General features: G+C 34.6%; 2 protein-coding genes across 3 annotated transcripts in view; one reads left to right on the top strand and one right to left on the bottom strand.

Moving 5' to 3' along the window:
- Nucleotides 1-20,217, top strand: part of LOC123310499 (carbonic anhydrase-related protein 10) — a 447,368-nt gene that overhangs the window by 173,945 nt on the left and 253,206 nt on the right. The window lies entirely within an intron of this gene.
- On the bottom strand, nt 7,712-19,143 carry LOC123310498 (facilitated trehalose transporter Tret1-like). Of its 2 annotated transcripts, none has more exons than XM_044893980.1 (2): nt 18,958-19,143; nt 7,712-9,193 (listed from the first exon to the last, which is right to left on the bottom strand). In XM_044893980.1, the coding sequence occupies exons 1-2, from the start codon at nt 19,019-19,021 to the stop codon at nt 7,887-7,889; spliced, it is 1,371 nt and encodes a 456-aa protein (XP_044749915.1). In that variant the 5' UTR covers nt 19,022-19,143; the 3' UTR covers nt 7,712-7,886. The 2 variants fall into 2 exon arrangements, with proteins under 2 accessions (XP_044749915.1, XP_044749917.1); XM_044893982.1 differs by lacking the exon at nt 18,958-19,143 and adding an exon at nt 13,105-13,129.

Below are 20,217 nucleotides of genomic sequence, written 5' to 3'. Positions count from 1 at the left end.
GGCATCATTCTTGTCTTCATTATCTCCTTCTGCTCATTCGATTCCCCTTAAATTATGAATAATAACAAGATGAAAAATAATCATTAACACTACAGTTTTCCCTCACACTCTAAAGAGCATGTCATGAATTTTGTCATCAAGCGTTTAGATTTTTAGATTCGTCAATAAGAATTCGTTGAGACACAGTTGAAACAAATATATGTTCATTCTCGAATTTCTCAACTGCTTAACAGAATGCTTCTCTGCTATTAAAATATGTGAAATTCAGAAATTCATACAAAAAATGCATTGCATTAATAGTTTGATTATACTCGTATTACTATTTCTTCACATTCTTTTTGTTGAGATAAATTCATCAGAGTAAAGCAAAACCAAATCCCTTACTCATTCAGAATTCTCGACAAATATAAATATGTCAAATGCGATTGGTTTATTAGTCAACAATATTAGTGCTGGCGGTAAAAGTGTTGAATAACACAGAAGACTCAGGAAAATCTACAGAACAACAAAAAGAGATGAAGACAAGAAGAAACTGAATAAGCATAGTCAGATATTGAAAAATGCTTTAACAGAACTGCGTAATAACAGATGGCACCAGAGATTAAGGGAACTGAATACATTAGATCACTCGGCTTGGAAAATGCAAAAACGCACGAGAACAGACAGTTATACCTCCACTGCATGGAGCAAACGGAATGGTATATACGAGACTTGAAAAAGCCGAAGCACTTGCCGACACAATTGAGAGAGAAGCCAGAATAAACTACAGAAATGATGATGACAATGAAGATCTAGAAGAAGAAGTGGAGGCAAACGAAGAACTGATGATGGAACCACCGGAAGCCGAAATCATTCCAAAACCGGCTTCACCAACAGAAATCAAAGAGATCTTAATGAAACTGAAAAACCGGAAAGCACCGGGAGAAGATAGGATAACGAATTATATGTTGAAGAAATTGCCTAGAAAAGGAATAGCAGCCTTGACGAATATAACAAACGGAGTGATGAGGACCGAATACTACCCAAAGAGATGGAAAACTGCAGAAATGATAGTTTTCAACAAGCCAGGAAAGGAACGGAAATTTCCTCAAAATTATAGACCGATCAGCCTACTATCAGCACTAGGAAAAGTCGTCGAGAGGGTTATCGCCAAAAGGCTAAATGAGGAAACAGAAATGTTGAAGATAATCCCACCCGAACAATTTGGATTTAGACGAGAACACTCGACTGAACTCCAATTACTACGGCTCATAGAATACGTCACCGAAGGAATGCAGACAAAACAGGCCACAGGATTAGTTCTGATGGATATCGAGAGAGCTTTTGATAGAGTATGGCATGAAGGCCTAATCTACAAGATGAAAAAAGCAGGATATTCGACCAAGCTATGCAAGATTATAAGGAACTATCTGAGGAATAGAAACTTTTATGTGAAGATAGATGGAGCAACCTCTCAAACCAGACAATTGGAAGCGGGAGTGCCTCAAGGATCGGTACTTGGACCTCTACTTTACGTAATATACGTTTATGATATCCCGAAGAATGCTAGGAATATGCTCACCTTGTACGCAGATGACACAGGAATAGCGTTCAGACATCGACGCCCAGAGATCATACACCGGAGACTGCAGGAAGCCATAGATGAATTACTCAAATGGTGCATCAAATGGAAAATCCAAATCAATGGAAGAAAGACTCAAGCAATATTACTGCAAAAGAGAAGATTGGGGATGGAAGAAAACCTTGAAGTTGATGGAGAAGAGATTGAATGGAAAAATGAAGCAACATACCTAGGAGTGACGCTTGACAGAGGACTTACATGGAAAAACCACATCAAATGTGCAGTTGATAAAACAAAAGCCGCAATGAGTAAACTTTATCCACTCATAGGCAGAAGAAGTCATATGAATAAGAACATCAAGTTGACGATGATTAAAACTATTGCGCGACCACAACTCACATATGGATCGGCGGCATGGGGCTTCGCAGCCAAGACCCACATCAAGAGAATACAGGCCACTGAGAATAAACTCCTTAGAATGGCGATGGACGTACCCTGGTTTGTTAGGAACAAACAAATCTACAAGGACTTGGAATGGGAACCAGTTACAGAATTTATGAAGAGAAAGGCGGAAAGGATATTCGACAAAGCCAAACAACATCCAAATGAGGAACTACGAAGATTAGTCGACTACGACCCAACAGAAGAAGCTAGAAGGTCAAGAACCTACCACCGAAGACCGAGAGATCAGTTAAGGATTTAAATGTAACCAAAGAAGAGCTTAACCTATAAAAGCTATAGGCAGCATACAAATATCAACACGACTACGATCGTGTGAGAGTCCAGAAACCATAAGAGTCAACTGGTTAATAGGCAAAATGCCCGGAACCTATGAAGAAGCAGTTAAGGGTTTTTAGTGGGTCTCGAGCTCAGAGAGTGAGAATCCCCACACTGTTCCCCCTCAGGAGAGGGTGTGTTCGTCTGTTTGCAGATTTTCCCCCTGCTACACCAAAAAAAAAAAAAAAAAAAAAAAAAAAAAGTTGAATAACATACCCCAGCAGTTTTCGACTGTGATAACCATATTATGTACTTTGCTATTGGAGCCTATATACTGTATATAAGCATCTTTTAGGAATGAGATATTTCTCTCCGTTTAGTTAGTTCTGGTTTGATATTCATTGAGAGTATAGATCGACCTCCGTTAAATCGATTGAATCAATATATAGATTGTTTCACAAAGTGCGTTTCATTAAAGAAGAATTTATCCTAAACCAACCTAATTTCCAACACTTTTAATTGCCGAAAATTTGCGCCCCTCCAGCCTTCTACATTTTAAGCCGATGGGATGTGGTTACACTTAAGTTTAGCCGGCTAAAGATAGAAGAAACTAACATTAGCAAATACCCGAATCTAAACCTAAGTTTAGCCGGCTAATCTTAAGTTTATATTCACACCTATCTTTAGCCGTACCTAACATATATAAGTAAAAGAGTTAATTTTCCAAAGAAGAGTTTTTATACTGCTGACTTTCAAACTGTCCTATTCGTGTTCTTGGTATATTATAGTTTTTTGGTATAATGTGTTCTATTGTGTGTCTTTTTTTAATTTTCAAGTAGCCGGTCAGCCTTGGAAATGTGCCAGAACTTTTTTGGTGTTTCAAATCAGCCCTATATTGTCAGTTGTACATGAATATCTCAGCGAGTACGTATTGTAAATTTACTTCGGAAAATAATTGGATTCGAAAGATGCGATGAAAACTAACTAATAGTAAACATTATATGAACTGATCGAACGAATTCCTTATCTACTTATTTGCGTGGAAAGTACAAGAGATCAGTATTTAAATATACAAGGTGAGTGACGGCTATGGCCTCTATTACAAGTTCATGGAAAAATAAGCATAATTTTGTGCTGAATATTTGCATGTGGGGTTTCTCCACAACTTTCCTGAATTATTTTCAGACCTCTGCAACTTCCGTTGTTTATAGCAGAAACAGCTCACTACTGCCTTATTTTGAATGGCACACCCAGTATATCTTTGCTTCGTTGAAAAGCTGATTTGATGGCAATTTCAACAGTATGCCATACCTTGAAAAAAAGTTCCATCTAGATCTAGGAACACAAATCTGCTCTTTTCATCCGACAAGGATTCATCTCGGGATTCATATTGTGAAAATTTTCGTAACAATGTAAATTCTGCTGCATTGTCATGCTTTCGTTCACATAAAATTAAGGTTCGTTTACTCTTTCTTATTTATAACCCCTTGATTTTGAAATTTTGATGGGTGAAAATATCTTATACATAATTAAGTATTGAATCAATACCGTTCACCGTACTGTTCACTTTTCAAATTATAATTTCAAATTTGTCCTCGCAGACTTATTAGGCATCTAATAGAAGGAAATGCTTTGTCATCATCTTCAACACCCCCGGTCAAAAGCAATATTAGGAATATTATTAATTTCAGTACCTACTGAAGGGATTTCTAACGGCCAGAGTGATCCTTCACTAGACAGATTTTTGACGCAGAGGGGATATTTTTCAAAGTGTAATAGAAGAACAAGTTATGTACCTATGACTAATTATTTTTTCTCAAGTTATTAGCAGGTCTTCGTATCAGATCGATGAAGGCTGCATTATTTACTTTTTATTTCTTCTTTTCTGCTCTGGTTTTTCGTTTCAGATATAATTTCGAAATGGAGAGAGAAGGGAAACTTTTATGTCAATGGAAAAAAGCCCTTCAGTATATATGCTCATAAGATTTTTACAAAAAATGTAATGATAAACTACGACACATGTTTCGCTATCACAATAGCATCCTCAGGTTGGTGAAGATAAACTCAGCTGGTAAACTAAAAATGTCATCATTTGTAAAGTTTATATACACTCGGTGCTTGGCTCTGGACAAATAATATAAATAGTTACATTTTAATTTCAATATGTTCATCATTTGATGAACATAATTTTATATTTTATTCCACTCATAAGAATTGCCTAGTGAGTCGTGATTTGTTTGACATTTAAAATTTATTTTTGCAAGAAAGCTTCACGGAGGTGAACTAATCTGATCCAGTTGCCATTTTTCGGAATATTTTCAATCAATAACACAACCATGGACTAGGAGATCAATTGTCACTTGTTTGTGAATAGGTTTGTAGTAACTTATATGTTATGGAAAATTCAATTGGTGCCAAAAAAGTAACGAATTTTTTTTTCAAATAGAAATATGTTAATTTTTCCTATTTGAAATATGTTAATTTTTTCTATTTGAAAAAAAAAACCTAGAGGGGTGTGGAGGGGTGAGAGATTTCACATTCAAAAAAGCATAGGGAGACCTGCTTTCGAAATTACAAATCTATGGATTCGTGAATTTCCCTTAATAATAATTAGTAAAAGAATAATGGTCTGATTGCAATAATCTCCAATCACAAATTGTAAATTATTTTAAATAAAAAAACTGCAGCATCAATTCTACTTTTAGCCACATCGCTGAACAGGTAATCAAATTAACTTTCATTTGATGTATCACAATCCGTATATTTCCATTTGAATAAATTAAGTAGAGGGGTGCGTGGCGTAGGGGGTGAGAAATATCAAATTCAAGAAAGCATACGATAAAATGCTTTTTCAATTTAAAATCGAAGGGTTCCAGGATTTTCCTTAATAATTTTTCTTATAAGAATTACTTAAGAGTTACGTCACTCTTGTGGCGCGCTGTATGTTTTTGAGATGTTAAGAGTCAACCCACAGTGTTTGAATAATCTGCATTGTCTAGACAAAAACGGCAGCATTTTTTGAACTATATACAATGGTATCGATGAAAAAAAGTTCAGTTTCTGATCAAGGCTGATGTGAGATGATCGACCCTTTTAAAAACGTGAAAGTAATTGTTTGACATTTAAGAATGTTCAAATGTAGCTGATTGATGCTACAGAAACTTTCGAACCTCATCAGTTCCTACTGAATGATAACATAGACTGCTAAGGTTCTCATCATTAGTAAATTTCAAGATAATCTCCCTAGAAATGTATCTTTCATCTCTTGAAAACAGTAAGAATGTTAATGATGTCAACCAAAAACTAGAGAGGTCTCAGGATGGAGCCCTGTGGTAACGCTGATGTGAAATCATAATCAGAAGACTCAAATCAGTCCACTTAAACAAACTGCACCTTATTAGATACATTGGACTTACACAAGGCCAAGAGACCACCACAATGCCTCGATCAGAAAGACGGTCAGCAAGAATTTCATATGTATATTTAAAAAAGCATTAAGTTAGTGCCGACATCAACCTGCAGATGATAATCAATAGCTCAATGCAAGAAGGACCTAAAAGCTTGTAGAATTATTTCGACAGATTAACTCTTAAGAAACTCGTGCTATTCGGATATTTTTGTTTTTTTTTAAATGATGAAGAAGGTGATCATATACCATAAAACTTTATATCTGTGATAAAAACCCTTATGTTGATTTGCAGTATCATCATAAATAAATAAACTGAATCGTTCGTGGTTCAAAATTTAGGAATTGCAGACATTTATTCGAATTGATAGATATCCTCAACGAGATCGCAAAAATACACTCACTTTCAAAAGTCCTGCACCCCATCTTAAACTTTGAGAAAAAAATTAAACCCTCGGGTTCAAGGAGAATGAAGGGCTTTTACAGAAATAAAAGAAAATTAATTTCATTTTATAGAATTATGAAGTTGAAACAACAAATACAAATTAGGAATCAAAAATTTCAAAAACAAAAATTAAATTTAAATGAAAAATTAAAAGTTAATTAATAAATAAGCGAATTAGTCTGCAGTATTTTAGCCTCTGCTGCTTAGCAATACATTCACTCGTCTATGCATTCCAATAGTTAAATTATTGATTATTTCCTGCGGAATATTCATCCATTCCTCGGTAACTGCCACAATAAGTTCTTGTGAATTTCGTGGTGGATTATTTCGACGGAAAACGGCTCTGGAGACAAAATCCCATATATGCTCTATGGGATTCATGTCAGGAGACATCGCGGGCCATTCTAATCTGGTAATGTTTTGGTTTTCCAGGGCTTCTTGAACACCTCTAGTGCGATGTGGCCTGGCATTATCGTCCATAAAGATAAATTGAGCCCCTAATTCATTACCCATGAGTATAATTACAGGATTTATGATATTTTCGAGGTAATATGCACCAGTCATAGTCCCGGGTATGTGAATTAGTGGCGTTCTTCTTCCAAAATTTATGCCTCCCCAAAACATTTCAGTGCCACCGCGAAAAGGAGCAACTTGAATAGCTCTCTCAGGTCTACTTCGACATCCTGGTTCCCTCCAAACTCTTAAGCGGTAGTCATCACTTACTAACCCAAACCGTGACTCATCTGTAAATAGCACATTCCTCCATTCTTCTAAATGCCAGTTGTGATGAGTTCGCGCCCACTGCAGACGAGCGGTTGGGTGACGAACAGTTAATAAGGGGACTCTTAGAGGCCTTCTGGACCTCAATCCTGATGCTAAAATTCTTCTACGAATTGTAGCACATGAAATTACACGGTTGTGGGCTCTTTGAAATTCCGATCCGTCACTGACCTATTTCTACGGGCTGATTGGGCAATATACCGAATCTTCTCGAATCGTGGTAACACGAGGACGACCACTTCGAGGTCTACTATGCACTCTACCAGTTTCCTCATAGCGCCTAATCGTTCTGCTTACCGTGCTTCGAATAATGTTTAGTCTATTGGCTATCTGATGGCGTGAGAGCCCTTCTTGCCAGAGAGCAATAATTCTCGTTCTGTCAAACTCAGACAACTCGTTCCTGGGCATATTACACAGTTTTTGAACTAACCGGTACTTAAAACGAAAAACTACTGATCCACCGAAAGGCACACATTTGACAAAATCGATATTTTAAACACATGAAAATTTTTTGTTTCGTAATGTTATCGTTTTATTTGGTGGTCAACAAGTTTCTGTCGTTGTCAGTAACAATATGTTGTGAATCTTGATTATTTTATCTCTACTACAGGGGGGGTGCAAAACTTTTGAAAGTGAGTGTATAAAGAATTGCACCATACTTCTGTATTTTGTACGGTGATTTGACTAGTGTAGCACAAAATTACTGACATCCTCGAGTCCATTCAAGGCTTTAAACGAGCTATCATAATATTCAAACACTGAAGAAAAGGAATAGGAAAGGTTGTATTCAAAAAATACTTTCAAAAATTTTTTATTCAAAAACCTTAATAGAAAATTAATAAAATATCATAAATCACAATCACTTCGATACAAAGCTAAACGTTCACATTCGGGTCATTTCTGTACAAATGTCAAGAAGTCCATAAATTAATTCCACACGAATAATGATCTAAATTGAGATCATTGTTACATTTTCATTACCTCTTCAAAATCATCTGTATTTCCTCTAGCGTTTTTCCTTTAGTCTCAGGTACATATATAGATATCAAAACTGTCGAAATCAAGCAATAAATTCCGAATAAGTAAAAAGAGACGTGTATTCCGAACCCATCATTCAACCACTGATATACATAAATTGACAAAGAGGATGACACAACGTATACCAAATCTGATACAGCCAAACCCCATCCCTTAACTCTTGCAGGAAACAGTTCAGCTGTTGTTACTATTGGCACTATTCCTAAGCCAAGTTTGAAGGTAAGAGCGTAAAACATCACTGAGATCATGGGAATCCAGCTGAAACTCTTCAAATCAAGAAACATGGACTGCATATGGAAGTACACAGCAATGGTGAATAAACTAATACTTGTAAGTAAACCTGATACTAAAAGAAGGATTTTCCTGCCAATTCTGTCAACTGTGAATGTCGCAGCACTTGCTGCAATCAACATCAAGGATGAAAATATTATACCAGCAGCCGAGGAGCTGATTAGGTCGGAACCTGCATGGTTTAGGATTTCGTGCAGATTCATAATGAGAACAGTTATTCCCACGAAGTGCTGAGTATTGTTCAGCAACATCACAATAACGCAGGCTCTCCTATTGCTTTTGATCAAGAAGAGATCAAGTGGTCTACCTTTCTCGGTTTTCTGTCTTTCAACTGCCTTCTTTATTTCCATCAGTTCCTTCGTCACGTCATCGTCTACTCTGAGTCTTTCCAACGCACGTTTAGCACTGTCCTCTTTATTCACGTAAAGTAAGTAGTAAGGGGATTCAGGCATGAACGGAAAGATAATGAACTGGGATAAGAGTATAGATCCGCCAACTATCGCTGCTGTTTGTATAGATACCAGAGGTCCAATCGAGTACATAACTACAATTCCAAACAGCATCATAAGATATATAATTCCAGCTAGGAAGCCTCTAATTTTCTGATGCGCAATCTCGGATATGTACATTGGAGATGCGTTAAATGCAATATCAGCCGTCATTCCTAACAGAAACCTTCCCATGAATAGATGGTTGACACTTGTTCCAGCACCAATGAGTATCCAACCACAAAGGCCCACCACTGAGGATATAAGAACCGTCTTTTTCCTTCCAATAGCATCAACAAGATAAATTGAAAACGGAAGACCAGCTATTCCTCCCAGCATATACAAGGATTCCAACCAGACGCCATCTTTCGACGTTATAGGAACTGGAGAATCGGCTGATTCTAGGATTGGTATAGATGGCGCTGTCCATCCATATTGCATACCATCTGCCAAGGCGTTAATTGTTCCTGCAAAATAAAAATGTTCATCAATATTTCAATTCTTTTATTCAATTCATCATAGGAAATGAGAAAAGAGGACTTATTATAAAATCAATCGTAATATAAGCATAATATGCTGGTTATTTAAGAAGAATGAGAAAGAGAGCTACTAAAAACAAAATTATAATAGAATTTTCACTAACACGAGCTGACCACGACACGTGTTTCGCTATCACAATATCATACTCAGGTGGGTGAAGCTAGAGGTGAGTAGGTAGATGCTATTGTGATAACGAGAAACGTGCTCTGGTTTAACAACTCAGGTTAGTGAAAATCATATATGTAATTGTGTTCCGAATAAATTATGAATTTTAATTATGTATCGGCAAAATAAATTCAATATATATGTAAGTGAGATGAGTGAATATTCAAAATTGATGTAGTTCTCCAGCAACACACTGGTTTCATTCTATTTTTTATTCCGCTTTTGATTTCGGCAAATACGCCGAATATGGTTATATCAGAATAACATCCATTTACGAAAGAAACGACGGACATCAGAATCAAAATCTTACAGTCAGGAAATAAAAAAAGGTTCTGGTTTAAACCAACTCTAATATATTCAAACAGCTTATTCCACTCTTGTCGGTTGGACCACCAGCTTAGTATTAACGATTTAGTTCGTTTTGTGTAGGTACTTGATTTGTGCACAAAATATGCCAAAAATTCTTCAAAGCAGGAATATTCCAACTTGATGTTCAGGACCAGACCGAAGGAACTAATTTATTCATTTACGGATATAGTTAAAAGGTTTCCAGAGAAGAAATTCTCATTTCAATACATATTTTTTGATGAGCCTGAAAAGTTATGATGGAAAATAAGAAGGGTTGCTGACTCCACCCTTTCTGTGACTATGGAGAATCAGTGAAAAATTTAGTTTCAAGTGCTTCTCTGGTTGAAGAATATCACTAAAAAATTTCAATTGTTTATTCCTGTATCTCTGAAATAACTGAAAAGATCCATAGCAACGTAATTTCAACGGAATGTTTCCGCACATGTCTCCATGGAAAGTTTTCGTCTTATTATGAGAAGGTTTATCCGAATTTTTCTCCAATTTTTTCCAGTGAGTTTCAATAGCCACGAGTGCGGCCAACATGAGATGGAGCTAGTATGGGCAAGAAAACGTTCCTTAGAACGCCTTAGCGCTAAGCGCATACGATTTATTTCGATTTTTTTTTTCAAATAGGGAAAATTAGAAATGAAATTTGCTTAGAAACTTTTCGATAATTGATTATAAACATAATTCTTTTATTTTAGTAATTAATTTCCGAGCTATATTTGTATATTGGCGCCCGTTAGAGATAAAAACAAGTACCTATAATCGAATAAAAAAAATTGAACGAATATTGGTATCATTTAGATTGCGTTCAATGATCCAATTAGAACTAAAGAGCACAAGTTTTGCTTTCGGCAACTATTCCTCGGAAAATACAACAGATAAGTTCATGAAAAGTTTGTGAATAAATTGATTTGAATGAAAACAATTGAGCACATTTTTAGCCAACACAATATTCTGATTTCTTGTTGGTTCAATATCGGAAAAAATATTTCATTAATCAATATTGATCAAAAGGTTGAAAAATAGACATTACAATCAGCATACTGTAATTTGTAATGTAATTTTTCAACTGAGGATAATTTTTAGAAAGCATATTTATATTTTGTCCCAATGGAAAAGCTCGCATTCTGGGCATTTATTTTCTCCTCTAATCTCAAATGCTTCTTGAGTATTATTTTATATAGATGAGAAAAGAATTGGCATATATTTATTGATTTGAAATGAATAATCCAACTATGATATAATAAATCGATAAATACATTCGAAGTTACTATACCTGTGAAATTGCACTTTATCTGTCTTTTTAACTCATTTCGTACTATTATTTGCACTCTACGAGGACACCATTATTACTTTCATAATAGAAAAAGGATACGACATTCAAAGTTGATCTAAAATTGATGAGAAAATTCTGAAAATTTCGAGAAATACAAAGTCCAAACGAATGTTTTGCCCATACTAGCCCTATCTTATTTCGGCCGCACCCCCTCTCTCTCTACGCCGTGTCCATGTGTTTAATATGTCTATGAAATCTCCCTTCAAATCTAAATCTATGACACTGCACATCTGTGGATCTATTAAACAGAGTTGCATTCAGCCAAAGTAGTCAATTTTTCGAATATCACAGATATTTTTTATTTTTGATCATCCCATTACTCGAATACGACACACTATACGAAAAAAAAATATTAGGAATACCTTTATTTTACACGATGTTCCAATATTCATGAGCATCCAGTTTTGTTTCAAGAGTTGAGTTCTTTGAATTTTTGGTATTTTCATGGTACTTAATGGTCATAATGAGAAAAGTGAAGGCCGTGTGTGAAAACTTGTGTTCGAAAAAGATAAATAAAAAAAATGAAAAATTTAATATATTTCGAAATTCATTTTGTCCGATGGAACTGCTTGTGATATAGAACTGCCAATTAATATTTTTTATGGTTTTTCGAGCCGATTCAGAAAGAATGGTATAAAAAAGTGTTTCTTTTGTCCTCGAGAATCTACTTTTAAAATATTTGTAAGAGTCAAAGACTCTCCCTTTATAGGTGTACAGGATGGGCAAAATTCGTTGTCTACTAAGGTGATCTCGAGAACTATAGCCGCTAGAAGAAAAAGATGATTTCAATAAACCTATCTATCCATTGTTTCACTTACTGAAGATAGAAAAACCATCTGATTTCGTTTCTATGATCTATTTGTAGATACTTTTTAGAATGGTTACCAACGGTTACCAATCGTCAGTAAGTGAAACGATGGATAGATAGGTTTATATTATTATTGAAAACGGCCATTAGTGGTTGAAGCGTCGGCTTAGTACCGCAAGGTTCGATCCCTCGCTAGATAAGAAATTTTCAAGTCAACATGGTCTTTCACTATTGGGTTTAAAATCAACAGTGCAGTGCCTAAGGTAACAAAGCCAACACAAGATAAAACTGGTTTTCTAAAACCGTACAAGCTAACACACACATCGTTCGTTTTGCAGCACAGGGTAGGTACACCGTGGGTTATATGCATACCAGGGTGAACTCTGTCGTGTTATTTTTTACATCTATCGTCAAATTAGTGCACTACACTAGGTAGACGTCGTCCTACCAAACGAACGAGGTAAGAGCTTCTGAGGGGTACTTCGGTTCCTAGGAAGAATCTGGATAATATAATAATAATGCAGCCTTCTTATTGCTCACAAAATCCCATTTCTCCAACTCTTCAGCATAGAAAAAAATTTTTTTTCTCATTTTTGACGTCATGTAACATTTCGAAAAGAAAATTAAGACCTTCAGTACACATAAGAACCCTATTTGATTTTCGCAAGGAATAACACCATCGAAATTATTTGGTAACACCCTGTATAAAAATATAATTCTTCCACAAAGTTACCGATCCTCATGACTGAATTTTACGTCCCGAATGCGTCATTAAATCCTGAGAAAATACAACTAAACTCGATGTTGCATTTCAGATATCGAATGCGTTCAAAGTAAACAAACAGGTAACGCTGATTGTAGCTGATAACGGAGACGACAACGAAAAATTTTTATTTATATCAATTGTTCACGCTATTGATCAAAGTACATGACGAAAATAAAAGATATGAAGGACGTAGAGATGGCTAGAATTTTCGGAGGTATTTTCAGCGGAGACAGAATTATCTCATTCATTATCATAGGAGTGCTTGAAATGTTTTTGTAGGACAGCCATTGTTATAATTCAACGTAAACAGCAGTTATACAGCTGACGACTGAGTTTTTAATGAGTAGTCAATTGATGGAAAAATAATGCGATATATTTCAATGTTATAAGATAATTATTAATTTCATACTTGATTTTCATGCTAATTTACCTTCAGTTCGATGTAATAGTTTCCATAAAAGTCACACGTGCTGGGATTACCGCTTTACGTGCTGAATGAAAATGAATCTCGGAAGAATAACACATTGCAATTTGAGAAGTGGAGAATTTTGAATGACTATGCTTGATTTGCATTTTCAATGATGAAACAAATTAAAAGAAAATTTTTACACCCATAATTTAACCTAATGAATGTTCAGCGTTTTGTTCACTTGTTCACTTCCATTATTTATAAAACTATTATTCTGCAGAACTGAGTATTTGAAAATACGAAAAAAAAATTGTCGACAGCGAATCCCTGATACGGAAATAACCTCATTATATACTGAAAACATGAGATAAGATCAAGATGATGATATCATTGATGATTTTTATTTTTTTTGTCATTATTGATTCCTATGATGCTGAAGGCATTCGAAATAGTTTCCAGAATACGGGAATTGACAGGAATGGTATGAAATCAACAGAAACATTTAAGTACCAAGGACGAAAGATTTTGGAAAATGCCAGAAGGCGAGATAATATACAGTTTTCATCGTATCCTAGTGACAACAGCTGGACGAAAAGTGTCTGCGGACGAAATATTTAAAAAAAATAGTCGACAGAATGGTGCAGTACTAGTTTATTTCTGAAACATTGTCCTCCAGTCTTCGACCTCTGAGCATATATCTTTGAGTATATATGTTTCAAAAACATATCGAGATACCATGAAGAAAAAGATGCAAACGTTCATATACATATATGTATAAATGAATAATGTCAATTTCAAATGATCCTAATTAGGATCATTATCCTATTATCCATTTATACATATATAAACGAACTTTCTGAAATTGTTTTTGTTCGTCACGAACGAAAACAAGTACTGAGTTCAAAAAACTTTGTAAAAATCAGTTTGTTTATTCTGGAAGTCCAACTTTCTTTAGTCTGACTAAAGATTAGAGGCTCACATTCCCTGGAAATTGGGTTAGTTCATAAACATGAAAATCATATGTTATCATTCATGTCCTACTTCCATAGAAGCTGTAGAATATTTTGATGGTCGTCACAACAAAACGATTCACACAAAATCACAATATCTTTCATAATGATAGATATTGTGACTTGAACTATAAGCACGATTCAGCATACGCGAATAGGTAATTCAAAGTGGCATATCACACGATCCTATTGTCCAAATCAGACCCACCATTAATTTTGTATCCGAATCTGTAAGTCTAGGAGATCTCTTCAATCCAACTTAGTTCATTGTTTTTGATTAGAATCTATAGAACGAGAGGAGCCATGGTAAATTTTCAAGGTCAACCACTCCTTGAATCTTACCCTTCAAGAAAGTAGCAAAAAATTATCGATGCATCATATTTCCAATTTGGTTCACGCTGTATAACATCTTCTCAAATCAAGAAAGTGCAATTAGAATGTCATTCGTCTTGCTAGATCATATATATGTTACGGCTAAAGATAGGTGTGAGCATAAACTTAAGATTAGCCGGCTTAACTTAGGTTTATATTCGAGGATCGGCTAAAGTTCGATAAAATATTCATCTGCGTCAGGGCATTTCATCTTTAGCCGGCTAATGTGCACATTAGCCAAAACGGAACGGCTAAAAATGTATTCGATGGACACGCGGAGAGGTGATGTGTCATGAATGGTCGGATGGGAGAGAACGAACGCACACGGCCACTTTGTTTAAATTTTTAGAATTGAAATATGCGAAAGAGCGAATGTATTGGGATTGTATTACATAACGCCCACGGGTTTTCAATTTATCATTTAACTATGTAGTTATTTTCATCTGTTTAGGAGACTCATGCTCTTCAAATCGAGCCCAATTTGTGAAAAACCATAATATGACCTCAAAAGGAAATGAGATATTAGATATATAAAACTTTTCCTGTTAACAAAAGAATATTTTCCCTACCATTCAATCATTGGGTTTAAGGAAAAATTACGAAATAGGAACTATATTTCTAAAGTTGCAATTTCTTTCGAACCAATTCTTTCGCAAAAAAGAACAAAAAAAAACTATGAACATGAACATAGTTGAAAACACTTTCTCTAGCTAATTTTGTTAAAAATTTCTTCTCGAGTCATTGAACATACGGATTCCAAAATACGCCACCCTTGATGAATCATCCCGGGGGATACAAGTGCATTCATCGTAAAGCTTATCAGCCAAATAGTCCGGTTAACTACAAACAAGACTGGGTACTTCTACTTATTTTTTCTAGAATTTGACCTTTGGTATTTTGATGAAGAAGTTCGTGGCATCATTCTCGTCTTCATTCTCTCCTTTTGCTCATTCAAATCCCCTCAAATTATGAATAATAACAAGATGAAAAATAATAATTAACACTACAGTTTTCCCTCACACTCAAAATAGCAATTCTCGAATTTTGTCATCAAGCTTTAGATTTTTAGATTCGTCAATAAGAATTCGTTGAGACACAGTTGAAACAAATAAGTATATGTTCATTCTCCAATTTCTCAACTGCTAAACAGAATGCTTTTCTGCTATTAAGATATGTGAAATTCATACAAAAAATGCATTGCATTAATAATTTTATTATACTCGTATTACTATTTCTTTACATTCTTTTATAATTGCCGAAAATTTGCGCCCCTCAAGCCTTGTACATTTTAAGCCGATGGGATGTGGTTACACTTAAGTTTAGCCGGCTAAAGATAGAAGAAACTAACATTAGCCAATACCCGAAGCTAAACCTAAGTTTAGCCGGCTAATCTTAAGTTTATGTTCACACCTATCTTTAGCCGTAACATATACACCAAAAAATTGTCTTTGATTGAGGCCCGGAACTTTCACGTTCGAATAAATAAATTTATTCGATAGATAAGTCTTATTCGTAGGATAAGTGAAAATGCTGTCTTTTCACTTTCAGATAGTGTTATTAATCGAATAAATCTGTCATTGAAACTTAATAATAAAAGTTTATTTGTCATAGATCGAATGTCAGTACGTCATTAAGGATTGAATTTTTTAAATTCTTGATGTATGGTTATTCTTTCTGTGATTTTCATGAAATATTTGCTTTCTAGTTGGAATTTTGACAATTTCTACAATGCGGTGTCTTATTTTACGTTAATCAGTGAAAAGTAAAGTAAAGTTATTCGTCAAATAATTTCATCTGAAAGCACCGAAATAAGTTATCCTCCAGATAGGACATTATTTGACAGATACTTATTCACATTGAATAAAATTTATTCGAAGGTGAAAGTACCGGGCCTTACTGAATTAATTTCAAGCTAGATGTGTACTCTAATTGTATTCAGAGAACCGAAATAAAACCATATAGGTCTACACACTGACACAACAGTTATACCAGCTGAAAAACTATGCAAGGCAAACTGTTCCAAGTTGTGTGTTTGTTTATTGCTGCTGATATTGTACACTCACTGTGCCAATAATGCGAATCATCTAAGTGACAAAAATTGCACTAAGAGGAGGAAGCTTCATTTATATCGCTGAAGCTAGAAAGTGCTATTCAACCACACCTAATCTACAACTAACATATCGTGTCCAACTCAAAATAGCCCCTGGATTAGTGGATAATTTACATCCAACTCCGTCACTGTAGATTTTATAGGTGTTGAAATTACGATTTCACCATGGTTAAAATTGAACAATCGTAAAATCCAGTAACAATCGATCGAAGAAATCACAAAATGAAAACCAACTCTCGTTTGTAAATACCATGGCTAAAATTCAAAAGTGCATATATGATGAATTATATTTTGTCATTACGCTCCCCACACAAACGCGAATGTACCTTGTTAAGGTTTTTTCAATTCATCTTTTTTAAAGATACCTACATTTGAATTCAATTTGAAGATGAATATGAATATTATATGACGTTTGAGAAACGTTCAGATCAGATCTGCAGCTTTTGCAGTACGTTGACATAGATATACAGGATATCCCGAAACTAATGTAACGGAATTTGATCACAGATTCAAGGAGCAAAACTAATCCCAATGTTTGATTTTTGCTAGGAGGCACCACTTTGATGGATAAATCAAGATATCAAGGTGAAATAAATACTGAAAGATGGCGAAAAGGAGATTATTTGTAATTATGTGAGCTCAAATACAAACTGTTCCCCTGAATTTCAAGCTTTTAAATTTTTATATATATATTTTATTTAAATTTTACTGAAAATACATGTTTTTTCTGACTCTGTATTATAAGGAGTCAAAATTTCTGGAAAGTCTTTCTGGAGTTTGGTTCAATACCGAAGAATTGATCTACAATTTGGCGTAGAAACAATTGAAATCGATGAAAAATTACTTGAGTTCTTGGACAACTAACTTCAGCAAAATTTTACAGAATTCATTGACAATTTTCAGAGAAAATGACTCAACATTTGAATTGTTATCGATGTTCAGTTTGTACCAACAAATGTTCGGAATATCCAATTTTGCGCCCGAGTTACAAAGAGAAATCGATGAAAAATTACTTGAGTTCTTGGACAACAAACTATTTTCAGCAAAATTTTAGGTGGCCTAGTTTTTTTTACAGGTGCGTGCATAATAAATCCCATTCAATTGAAAAACTTTTTCGCCCCCTGTAAAATTTTCATGGACCTCAAGATTCTAGAAATGTGAATAAAAATAGAAATCCATACAAATCTCGAAATGAATCATTCAATCATATTTTTAGATTTTTCCCAAAAATATTGCATTCCATATAAAAATTGCAAGAGTCAAGCTAGTTGTTAATTCTGTAATTAATCTAATTGTATTTATTGGTTCCCACAATTCAATAACCCAGTAAGAAGGGTTCCAATCTTCAACATAGTTAGTTCGCATATCATAGAACTCAATTTAGTGATTTTCGCACCAGCGGATTCTGAAACAAGGAAAGTCCATTTTTGATGTCAAAATTCAGAGGGGTAAGGGGGGGCAAAATAAAAAAGGCTCTCCTATCGACGATCAAATTTTGTTGAATCAATTTCATGATACCCTTAACTTGAGAAAACAATTGCTTGATTCTGATCTTCAATATACACAAACAACAGATTATATGGACCTGGGTAAATGCATTTCCAAATTTCAGTTCAATTCAGCATCAATAGCGTCCTATTTTCTCAATAAATATTATTCTGTTGAAGTAAACAACTATATATGTCAAAAGTATTCGGTCATTGAAAATTCAAATGCAAGCATGAAAAAATAATCCTCATCTCTAACTGGTCTCTGGTCTCTAAACACAGGGTGTTTAGGTGCTTGAACAAAGAGAAGCAAGTATGAAACACATTCACGTCACGAATTGTTGTTTGAATTTTCTTTTCGAACAGAAGTGAGACTGAGGATGTAATAAACTGACTGCGTTCAATGATACCTACACTCAAATCATTCTGTTAAGGCACTCAGATATTTTTAAGTTCAATTCTTAAGTGTTGTATACTGCCATGATTATCAACAATTTTGGAGTGTTTATCAATGACAGTCGAAATTTACTGATGCAAAAACCAAATGTGAGATAAAGAAGATATGGATAATTTATAATATATTTGTCATGAATTTCCAGTTCACTAGAAAATAATACTCTTCAAATTCAGCTATTCGATCGAAAAACTGATCATCTCGACTTTTTTACATACTATCACTCATTATTGTTGACTACATTTAAGCTTGAAGTGGTGTTTTAGGGGTACGAATTTTTAAAATAATGAATATTTTAATGAGCTTCACTGATGAAAGCTTTCAACTATCGTATTCGTTCATAATATTCATAAATTGAATCTGGATCACAAAAACTGTAAATACTAATCAATCCTACATTGATCTAAATCGATCCTTTACCTGCTATGACAGCTAAAAGTTGAGGGCCACTGCCCTCGAACATTCTGAAAATAGGTTTGATCATTTTTCACACTCGAAACGTTCCCACTACTACTAATTTCTTCGACCTTTCGATAACCACATTACAATACCGACTGAGATATAACAGATCTTGATTGTTGAGAATTATAGTCGAAACAATTCCTTATTTTCTAATATATTCGAAATTGGCCTGTGGTAGGTAGTTTATTATCGTTTTGATAAGATTAATCTTATTTGCTTTGAATGAAAAAAAGTGTCAACTCTTACCGTAAATTGTTAAAAATATCAAACAATGTGATCCAAACGAGAAACCTTGTACAAACATTGCGTCATTGCGAAATTTCTTGAAATTTTCCGAAAATAAGAGAACAAGAAACTTCTGTCCCAATATCTTCTGAGGATCCTATGAATGCAAACAATATTTCCTGATTCAGTTTATCTCAAACACTGCAGGGGTTGAATCGATTGATATGAATTTCAATTTGATTCATATAAATGATTTCTCTTAACAATATGTATAACAGTAGATTCAAATCCATTTGCAACCAACTCTGTTATTCGTCCATGTTTATTTTTTTCGTTTCTGTATCCCATTCGTATTTTCACTGTGAACTGTAAATATTTGTTAGGTACATGTTTTTCCGATGACATTAAGATTATTTTTGAAATATGGTAATACCAATACCTATAAAATTTAAGAAAAACACTATGCCAAAATACACAATGGCACCAACGCTATTTCGATTAAAATCGATTAACACAATTGGCGTTTGAGATCTTAGAACATAGATATCTATTATATGTTCTAAGTTTGAACAAAGCAGGTGAATATTTACATTTTGAAGTCACCAGAATGAGGTGAGAAACTTATCTATATTTTGCGAAAAAGAATAACGGGAGTATGAATCAGACCGAGAATATTGACATCCGTTGCTTCGTGGTTAAACGTCGGCTCAGCAAGGTACAACCGTTCACTGTTGGGTTTAAAGGTGCTGTGTCTAAGATGAGGTAAGGACACAGTAACAAAGCCTACCCAGAACATAACTGGTTTTTCGAACTCGCACAAGGTCACAGAATTTCTGAGGGGTACTTTGGTACCTACGGAGAATCAGGATAAAATAAAATAAATGATATAAAAATAATGGTTACAAGAGTATCCAGATACCTGATGACAACCTAGTATAAGAAATAAAATAAATAAATGTATTAAGAATCAATAATATATACATTCTCTTATTC

Source organism: Coccinella septempunctata, chromosome 3 (assembly GCF_907165205.1).
Source record: "Coccinella septempunctata chromosome 3, icCocSept1.1, whole genome shotgun sequence".
Taxonomy (NCBI): Eukaryota; Metazoa; Arthropoda; class Insecta; order Coleoptera; family Coccinellidae; genus Coccinella; species Coccinella septempunctata.
Note: the sequence above shows the minus strand (reverse complement) of the source record. Positions and strands in the feature narration are given on the sequence as shown.

Bases quoted from the DNA above. Each gene is read 5' to 3' on its own strand.
- LOC123310498 (XM_044893980.1), bottom strand. From the start codon at position 19,021: ATGATCAAACCTATTTTCAGAATGTTCGAGGGCAGTGGCCCTCAACTT. The intron at 9,194-18,957 runs GTAAAGGATCGA...TTTATTTTGCAG, and splicing joins ACTTTTAGCTGTCATAGCAG to GAACAATTAACGCCTTGGCA.